The following is a 10,850-nucleotide window of genomic DNA, read 5'->3' as shown; positions in this document are numbered from 1 at the left end:
ATGTTTTATAAATGTTATTTATTATGTGTACTTACAAGTAACATGTCTTCTAACAAAAAATCTTGTTTTTATTAAACTTGGACACTACTATAAACTATTTTTTTAAAAAAGATACATATAATAATTTAAATTTTTTTAATATAATAATGAATATAAATTACTTCATCGTACTAAAACTTGTATATGTATTACCTTGTGAAATTTCAAAAGTTTTGCATTTTTCTATACTTAGATATTTTAAAATATAGTGTATTACATCATTAGTCATATTAAAAGTAATTATATTTTGTTATTATCATTATCACAATATACATAATTTCAAAAGTTTTTTGAAAAAATGTTTTACTTTTGATTATTTTGTCAAATTGTTTAAACACATCATCATTGACAAAAACTAACTAAATTAACAAGTTAGTTTTGAGATATAATCTACCCTAAATTCATCATTAACTTTTATATGCCTAATAATATAACACAGTCTAATAGTTTGATCAATCCTAAATTCATATATTTTTATACATCTAATAATAATACACCAAATCAATCAATTATAAAAAAAATAAAAAAATAAATCTTAATTTTCATACGTATTCACTACTAATTCATTATCTACTATTACCTACTATTCCTATTAGGTTATGGTGTATTTTATTTTTATAATTTCTTTTATGTTTTTTAAACAATTGATTTCCGACTTTATATTTGCTTCTTAGTCATTTCACACTCAAATTACTTTTTAAAAGCAACTTGATAAGTTATTGTTGCATGTTTGTAATATTTAAGTAAAAGACTATCTTTAAAAATATATTTTGTCATTCAAATTTAGAGATGATTTATTTACTTAGATTCTAATATCTATTTTGCTTAAAAATTAAATGTAAGATATTTATTAGAATGAATGAAATAATTTTACACATATAATATTTTATATAAAAAAATTCATTTTTAAATTTAAATTTTATTTCTCACTTTGAAGAATGCAAAATTAAATTACTTAAAGAGTTTCTGCATAACTTGTCTTTTGAATTGTAATTTTATTTAGGCAAAAATAATTATTAAAGTAAATATTATTATTTTTTAAAATTTATTTATGCAAGTTGAAGTAAGTTATGAAGTACTGGAATATAGTAATATACCTTTTGTCTATCTGATTTGAAGGTCCACTCTCTATCATTAGCAATCTTCAAATCTTGATTTAAAATTTGAAGAAACCAAGTCCAAGAATCTGTTATTTCAGACTCAACAACCCCCGAGTATTTTAACTTTTGTAAAATCATGTTTAGTTGCAATAACTTTTCATATTATAGAAATAAAAAATACTAGTTATATAAAAATATTCTAAAATATTAGAGGAGCACATCAAAATAAGTGAAGTGCAAAATTTTATACCTAAATAAGTTTACAAAACTTTTATACACCTAGGTTGAACTTAAACAAATAAAATAGAAAAAAATATAAAGTACTTGATAAGTTGAATTTAAACCTAATCCTATTCACAGAAAATCTAAAATGGGCAAATATTATTGACATCACAGACAAACCTAAAGTCTGCGGACAAACCTGAAGTCGCTTCTAAAGCAAGCGTTTAACTCTTAAAAACATTGGTTAGCGCATTAATGTTATAAAGCCCTAATGTCATCATATACAACCCTAAAGTGGACGCTTTTTAAAGTAAAATGTTAATATCATCACACATAATCCTAAAGTTTAAAAGCATTAATATCATCCCACACAACCCTAAAGTTGGGGCACTCATTTTTTTAAAAAACTGAAGTAGGGCACTTAATCACCTTTCATGATCATCACACATCATCCTAAAGTCAGTGTTATTCATTAATCAATATATAGCAATTCCATTAAAAATGTCTTTAATTTCTATTCATGTATAAAATCATAGTAACACAAATATGTCACTATATAGTAAAGTAATGTGCATATTTTTTGCATCATATGATTTTTTTCAAATATTTAATACTTTTTTAATTAATAAGTTAGAAATGGCGTTTGCTATATAATAACAAGAACATAAAATATTATTATTATTATAAATCAATATTTCAAGCATCATATTAGAATGACTTTATATATTTTGATGTTTATAGTTAACTAAAGAAGGATGATTTAATTAAAATACAACATGTACCTTTAATGTATATTTTCGTCTTTATTTCTCTTTAAAATATTTAGGTACAAAATTGCTAAAGTTATGAAATTTGAAAATTTATTGTTATTTTATTTAAATAACATGGGATACTAGTTTTGGATATCTCTGTAAAAAATTATTATGCCGCTCACCTAAGAGTTATTGTGCTTCCACTTTTTCTTCCTTAAAATAATCTCAATTTGTGAATATTAATAAGACCTCGAACACATATAAAGAATAAATTAGCACAAGTTCATTACTTAAATAAAACCCAAACATGTTACTTCTTACTACAACTCTTAGCTAGCTCCAATGATTTTGCATTAGCCGGGAAAAAAATAATTTTAAGAAAAAATTGTGAACCATTTTAACTCTAGAAAATTTATCTCAACCAAATATCTCTCCAAATATTACTTTTTGGCCTTTGCATTTCACAAAATTTAAGAGTATCTTTACCTTTTTTATTTCAAAAATTATCCACACATGGATATTTACAAAATCCTACTTTTTATTATTTTGTTCAAAGGATTTCATATTAAAGAAATACATGCATTTAAAAATATCAACAAACTTTGGTCATGTAATGAAAAAAATGAATTATTGATCCTATATTTTATATTCTATTAAATTGCACATGTGGGCCCTTGAGTAAGATACTATATATATATATTAATTTTGTTGTTTGACTTTTTTTATATCTTAGCTATTATCTTATAAAATAAAAGACAAGTTAACAATTATAATAACAATTTGAAATGTTTTCAAGTAGTAACCAACTAGGTTGGAGCAACAAAAATTTGAGGAATAAGAATTAAGATTCCAAGAGGAGGTATATGTATAAATATTTATCTTTATTTTAGTTCTGCATGTATGATTTATTTTCTCTGTATTACTTTTTACTCAAGATAGTAATGATGTGTCTATATATGTCAATACTTATATAGTAGAATTAAATATTAACAAATTTATTTTATAAGCCGTTGACATGTAATTATTTGTTGTATATGCATGTAATTTCAAAATCAGAGTTTTCATGCTATTTCTTCAAGAATTGTTGTGCCTTCTGTATGGACTGCGGAACTGACAACATCTGCTCTTTTACCTGGTGTACAGTTTACAGAAGAACTGAAGCATGCTGTAATGAACATTGCGTAGCAATGTATTGTTGAATTACGGATGATGTGCGAGTCCAAAGAACCTCTTTGGAATCGTGCAAATGATGGAAAAGCAATTCTAGATATTGCCCAGTACAACAGGATGTTTCCATGGGGATCCTCGTCAAACGAGCATTTGAGGACCGAAGCCTCGCTCTGGAGTACTTATGTCCTGATGAATAGTGGTGATTTGGTTCATACATTTTGTGATGCTGTAAGTTTTCGAATTTCAAACATATTTGATTATTAATTTTTTAGTGCAATTAAGTTAGACTACTCGTGTGTAATTAATTATTAAAATTAAACAAATTTAGTGGATCATTACAAAATTGTGTCCACGTGTTAACTTTTCCGTTGTTTTGTTTTTAACCTGGAAGGGACTGAGCTTGGTGGAAGTATGAACCGAAGTATTATAGCTATACTCCACCCACGGTAGCCAATCCACCCATTTCTTAGGCTTATCACACATAAAACAACGCAAATATTGTTCTAAAATTTGGTTAACAACATCCGTTTGCCCATCGGTCTGCGGGTGATAGCTAGAACTCATGCAGAAAACCGTTCCTTGCAGTTTAAAGAGAGCCTTCCAGAAAGAACTGATGAACACTTTATCACGATCACTGACAATGGTAGAAGGAATACTATGCAAACGAATGATATTGGTGATAAAATCCTGAGCAACACTCGATGCAGTAAACAGGTGACGCAGGGGCACGAAATGAATGTACTTTGAAAGGCGATCGACAACCACCATGACCACTGTAAATCCATTGGACACCGGCAATCCTTCCACAAAATCCATACTAATGTCCTCCCAAACTCTTTCTGGTATCGGCAAAGGCTGTAACAACCCGGCAGGTTGCATATTATCCGTTTTCGCCCGTTGTCAAATATGACATTTCCGAATAAACTGCTTCACAGAATCTTTCATTCCCAACCACCAAAAATTCTGTTTCACTTTAGCTAAAGTCCTATGAAACCCAAAATGACCACCTTCGGGGAAGAATGACACATCTTCAACACCATGGATAATAGAGGAGATGTGGAACTCAACAGGATAGCATGATCACGAAACCAAACTCCATCGTGTGACACAAGAGTTCCTGCCACTTGACGAGGGAATGAAGTAGGCAATGTTAAATAAAAGGGGTCAGTGCGTACCTCCTCTCGAATGTCAGCCCAAGTGGTAGAACAAGGGTATGAGATACCAAGATAATAAAACTTGGGTTTACGTGAGAGTGCATCGACGCCTCGATTAAGACTCCCACTCTTGTATTCTATTTTGTAGTCAAAACCCAAAAGCTTGGTTAACCATCGGGACTGAGCTGGTGTAGTGAGTCGTTGCTCCATCAAGTACTTTAGACTAACGTGATCGGTTTTCACCACAAATAGCCGACCCAACAAATAGTGACGCCATTTCCGAACTGCCTTCACAATTGCTAACATTTCTTTCTCATATGTGGACCAAGACAACATTTTTCCCTTTAAGGGAGCACTGTAATAGGCCAGAGGTCGTCCCTTTTGAGTGAGAACGGCCCCTATCCCTACTCCACTTGCATCGCACTCCACCGTAAAAGGGTGTGACCAATCAGGTAAAGCCAACGTCGGAGTGGTGGTTAAGGCAAGCTTTAAAGCCTGGAATGCTGCCTCTGCCTGTTCATCCCATACAAATGGTCCATTTCCCACTAATTTATGCAAGGGGGCTGCAATACCACCGAACCCCTGGATAAATTTTCGGTAATAGCCAGCCAACCCCAGAAATCCGCGAACCCCTTTTGCATTGGTCGGAGTAGGCCAGGAACGGACGGCCTGAACTTTGGTCGTTTCCACCGCCATAACCCCCGAAGAAATGACATGCCCGAGGTAATTACTTGAACAACCCCAAACAACACTTGGACAACTGGGCAAAAAGATGATTAGTACGTAACAAGCCAAGAACAGTACGCAGGTGACCAATATGTTCCTTTAAAGAGTTGGATTAAATAAGTATATCATCAAAGAAAACCAGGATAAACTTACGTAGGTGTGGGCGGAAGATGTTGTTCATCAAGCATTGGAATGTGGCCGGGGCATTGGTGAGGCCAAAAGGCATAATAATGAACTCGTAGGGACTATTATGCGTGTGAAAGGCTGTCTTGGGAATGTCGAGCTCCTGAACTCTAATTTGATGATAACCCGAACGGAGGTCTAGCTTTGAGAAAATGGTGGCACCGTGCAATTCATCCAAGAGATCGTCTATCACGGGAATCGGGTATTTGTCCTTTATAATAATGTCGTTTAAAGCCCTATAGTCGACACAAAAATGCCATGTACCATCAGATTTTTTACTAACAAAACTGGTGATAAAAATGGGTTGTGGCTGGGACTAATCAATCCCTCTCTCAACAACTCTGTAACCTGCTTTTCGATTTCTGCCTTTTGTAAATAAGGGTGACGGTACGGTCTTGAACTCATGGGTTTTGCCTCTGGGAGTAAGGGTATGTCATGGTCATGAAAACGCTTAGAGGGTAATCCCTTTGGCTCATGGAAGACCTGCTCAAACTCTGTTATTAACTCTTGAACTTCCGGGCAGGGGCTGGGCTGTAGAGTAGGCTCGTTGTCTACCGGAGAAACCTGGAGAAGCAAGGAAAACCCTTCTATTCCCATTAGTTCACTCGGCGTCATGGAAGTCATCTCCGAACCCTTTAGTCCCTGTAACTTGTGTGTGGAGCCAGACTGACGAAACCCCAAGGTGAAGTTTTGGAAATCAATCTCGATAGGTCCCAAGGTCTTCAACCACTGGACACCTAAGACAAGCGGGCATGCAGCAATTGGTAACACAAAGAAATCAGTGGTTATTGTGTAGCCCTGGATGAGTATGGTTAGACCTCGTACTCTACCCACACATGCCAACTTCTCTCGATTCACGACGACCACCTCCAACTTGACTCCTGTATCCACTGTTAATCTGAATCGCTCCACAACTGATTGCTCAATAAAATTGTGAGTACTACCACCATCAATTAATACACAACATTTTTGTTACCAATCGTACCCGGTAGTCGTAAGGTCTGTGGAAGAATTGTACCTGAGATGGCATGGAAAGAGATTTCATCATGATCCTCCTTTGGGGAAACCTCCACTATTTCTTCCCCTTGGTCGTCACTGGCTTCAACATCCTCGACTTCATTAATCATAAAAAGCTGTGGCTTGCGACACTTATGCCTCGACACATAACGTTCATCACAAAAGTAACACAAACCCTTCTCTCGGTGTTCTTTGGCCTCTGCTCCTGATAAACAGCGAATTGGGCTTGGGGTTGGCAACGCAGGGCGTTGAGATGGGGATGGGCCCAGAAGTCCTGCTAATGTGTGGTTGGAGGGGAAGACTGGAGACTGGAATTCCGAGTAACAGGAGGAACCCGTCGTTGCAAACTCAATTTTTCCTCAACCAACCGAGATATCCCCATTGCATCCACTACGGTGCGTGGTTTCTTGAGTTTCACTTCCAAACGAATGTCTTCCTTCAAGCCACCTATAAAAAAACCCAGCAAGAATGACTCCAGAAGGTTTTCAACACGGTGAGATAGTCGTTCAAAAGCCTCTATGTACCCTGTCACTGTAGTACCCTGTTTGAGCCTGTATAAGGATTCTGAGGGGTCATCATAATCAGTCGGACTGAACCTGATCAATAGTGCCTTAGTAAACTCTCCCCATGTCATCAGTCCTCGGGACTTCGCGACCCACTGGTGCCATTGTAAAGATATACCATCGAGGTGGAATGAGGCTAGGTTGACACGATCCCCTTCTGCCACGTTCTGGAATGTGAAATATTGTTCGGCCTGGTAAATCCACCCCGTAGGATCATCGCCACTGAATCGGGGAAAATGGAGCTTTATGTAAGTTTTTGTTTCCTTCCCGATGGTAGTGCTACCCTGACCAGTCCCGGAAGATGTGGCTGTGGTGGTGTCCTTTTTCTTAATGGCCTGGACTTCGGTCACCAACTTGTGGAACATGGTAGTCAGTTTTTCAAGAGCGTCATTAGTGGTTTGCTGTAATTGTTCGAAAGATTGTTTGCGTGTTTCCATTGGATCAACACCACTCTGATACCACTGCTAGGGTGGCTCTAACGAATGTTCTAATAGCCAAGAAGTAAGAAGAGATATAGAAAGAATGTAAAGAGAAGAATTGGGATAAATTTTTTCATATCCTCTTTCCCACCTGAACATAACAAAAATAAAAGAAGAAAATAATAACTACTCCTAAGAACTAGGCTACTGGAAACATGGGCATCTCCACTACTGCCTTTATTTCAGCAACTAAAAACAAACAATGCAACTAAACAATTTAACTAAAGACTTATTCAAAATAATTCAAATGACTGCACAGCTAGTTCAATGCACATAACACACGGTTACACCCACTTCTATTAATAGACTTCATGTCATACATTTACTATTTTCTATAAATACTAACCATACAATGTTTAACCACTTCCACTGACAATGTTGGATATATATAAAAGTTATTATTATTTATAATATCTTTACCACCTTTTCGTATTCTTAAACTCTTCTCCCTTGACATGTTTTCTTCTTCAAAGGCCCTTTTTCTTTTAGTCACTGAAAACAACTATAGTAATAGCATTAGAGTTTCTCTTTCTATATACACTGTCTTCACCCACAACTTCTATTTTATCCTGGTAATGAAGAATCGGGTGGAGTTTTCATCAACACAATTCTACCTTGCGAATTTAAAATCGACTCCTTCGAACCCTGAACATCCTCTTTCTACACTATTTTCGACATTTCTATCCCATCCCTCACTTGATCATCTGTCACACTCTTTCCCTTATCAAACTCTTCTTAGCCAACCTATCATTCGGAAAATAATTAGTTTCATTTCACTTTTACATTCCCTAATCTATGCCAAAAATTCATTTTTTTCATTCTCTTTGAATTTACTAATTCTTTCATTTAATCCTTCTTATCTTATCTGGATTCTAGGATCAAAATACCCTTTCAACTTATTCTTTATTTTTCAACCACGACCCGTACGCATCTACCCATCTACCACCTACACTTTCAACCAATACTCTTTCTCTCTTACATTCACTTTGATCATGACCCTATCATCCATAGAAAAAACATAAAATGGCAGTTTTTCAAATTTACATTGGATCCAATATTTTTCTCCATCTACTGGAATATGTTTCCCAATCATTAAATTATAGCACCGATATATACCCACACACACTTGTATGTATAATTAAGGAACGTTAACTCTTCTTATTATTAAAGTTAAACAAAATACAAACTAATATAAGCCCATGCAAGTGACTAAGCCTATGTTGGAATTCATGCACTTGTATGTACACTCTCACATTCATAGTATCTATTTATTATATATGCATGCATCTTATAATCAAGTTCATTCACAGATTCTATATATTAACTCTCTAAATATTCTCTAGAATGTTCTATGGGATCTATATAAAGAGCATTCTACATCATTTGTAATTATCAAATAAAAATTAATCAATTCAAAAATATAAATTTGTTCCATGTATTATTAGAGCTCTGCAGCAGCAACTTAATTTTATTTCCTTCAAAACATAAACCCAATATACAAACCCTAAAACACCTATATACATATCCTACTGTCACAACTACAAAACCTACAAATTGGCATCAAATCAGTGTTTTGATTCTAATCTGGGATTGATCACATGACATCAAATTCAGACTCTCAATCATCTCTAACTCCTGTCTTTGATGATGAAGATTATGACTATTGGAAGATCAAGATAAGAACTGTTCTAAGGGCTGAAGGCTTATGAAATATTATGCATAAAGGGTTTACAGAACCTGATGATGAAACTAATTTGTCTGAAGCAGATCTTAAGAAAATTAAAACATCTCGGCGTCAAGATACAAGAGCATCGAGTAAGCTTCAAATGGGAGTCACAAAACCAAACTTTACAAGGATTTCAAGAGCATTGATAGCAAAAGAAGCTTGGGAAATTCTTGAAGGTGAATTCCATGGAGATGAAAAGGTAAGAAATATCAATCTCCAATCTCTTAAAAGGATTTTCAAAATTTAAAAATAAAGTATTAGGAAAATATATAAAGTAATCATGCTCGTGTAATGGAGATTGTGAATCAAATGAAAACCTATGGTGATGATATTTCTGATCAACATGTTGTGGAGAAATTTTTGATCAGTTTAACAGATAAATATGAATATATTGTTGCTGTTATTGAAGAAATAAAAGATCTCACCAAGTTGTCTGTGAAAGAATTGATGGGCTCTCTTCAAGCACATGAAAAAAGAAGGCTTAAACAGGCAGAGCAATCAGAAAATATTTTTTTGTCCAAGGCAAAGGTGAAGCCACAACAATCTGCAAAGAAGGGTGTTTACAACCAGGAACAAAAGAAACCAGACTGGAGAAACAGGAGAGAGAATAATACCAGCAATTACAAAAATTATCAGAATGAAAGAGGTACAAGTTCTAAACCTAAATCTTTTTGCAACATCTGCAAAAGAACCAGTCATATAACATCAAAATGTTGGTTCAAGGGTAAGCCTCAATGTATTGTAGAAGATTTGGTCATATTGAAAAAAACTGCAAATTTAAAAATTATGAGAAGGCAAATTTTACAGAAGAACAGGAGGAAAGCAAAGGAGAATAAATATTTTATGCTTGTTATTACAGCCTTCATGGAGACAATAAAGCCTGGTATATTGACAACGGTTGCATCAATCATATGTGTGAAGATGAAAATATCTTTGTGCATATTGATACATCAATAAATCCAAAAGTGAAGATGGGTAAGGGAGCTGTTGCAGAAGCAAAAGGCAAAGGAACAGTGGCTATCAACAAAAAACTGGAGTCAAATATATACGAGATGTTCTTCTCATTCCAGATTTAAAAGAAAATTTATTGAGTATTGGACAACTTCTGGAACATGATTATTCTCTTGTATTTGAAGATAATTTATGCAGAATCTTTGAGAAAAAGAACAAGAATCAGGCCATTATAGAAGTAAAGATGGAGAGGAACATGAACTTTCCACTAGTTTTTGAATGCAATGCTCTAAAGACGGAAGTTCAAGACCAATCATGGCTCTGGCATAAAAGATATTGCCATCTAAATTTTCAGGGGTTAAAACTTCTCTCAGAAAGAAACATGGTGACTGGTCTACCAGAATTACAAAGTTAGAAGAACCCATGTGAAAGCTGTATTATGGGAAAACATCACAAACTGCCATATCCAAAAGGAAAATCATGGAGAGCAAAAGAACGCTTGGAGCTTATACATACCGACATTTGTGGTCCAATAAAAACACAATCTTTGGGACAACAAAGGTATTTTATAATTTTATTGATGATTTTACAAGAATGACATGGATTTATTTTCTAAAGGAGAAATCAGAAGCGTTCAATACTTTCAAAATATTCAAGGCCCTTGTAGAAAAACAAAGCGTCTGTGACATCAAATGCATACGGAGTGATAGAGGAGGTGAATACACCTCTAAAGAATTTGAAGATTATTGTAAAAATGAAGGCATTTGG

The 10,850-nt window shown here is 34.4% G+C and overlaps 1 protein-coding gene across 1 annotated transcript; it reads right to left on the bottom strand.

Moving 5' to 3' along the window:
• Positions 1–4,260: 4,260 nt before the first annotated feature.
• LOC141703960 (uncharacterized) lies at positions 4,261–7,363 on the bottom strand. The gene is made up of 4 exons (XM_074507334.1): positions 6,673–7,363; positions 6,365–6,568; positions 5,630–6,260; positions 4,261–5,197 (listed from the first exon to the last, which is right to left on the bottom strand). Exons 1-4 carry the CDS (start codon positions 7,361–7,363, stop codon positions 4,261–4,263), a joined length of 2,463 nt encoding a protein of 820 aa, XP_074363435.1.
• Positions 7,364–10,850: the final 3,487 nt, after the last annotated feature.

The sequence above is a fragment of the Apium graveolens genome, unplaced genomic scaffold (assembly GCF_009905375.1).
Source record: "Apium graveolens cultivar Ventura unplaced genomic scaffold, ASM990537v1 ctg7241, whole genome shotgun sequence".
NCBI lineage: Eukaryota > Viridiplantae > Streptophyta > Magnoliopsida > Apiales > Apiaceae > Apium > Apium graveolens.
This window is presented reverse-complemented; position numbering and strand designations above follow the sequence as displayed.

Coding starts and splice junctions, on each gene's coding strand:
- LOC141703960 (XM_074507334.1), bottom strand. CDS start 7,363: ATGGAAACACGCAAACAATCTTTCGAACAATTACAGCAAACCACTAAT. Junction 6,261..6,364: donor CTCTTTCCATGCCATCTCAG/GTACAATTCTTC, acceptor TTGAGCAATCAG/TTGTGGAGCGATTCAGATTA. Junction 5,198..5,629: donor CCATTTTTATCACCAGTTTT/GTTAGTAAAAAA, acceptor CTTTTTGCCCAG/TTGTCCAAGTGTTGTTTGGG.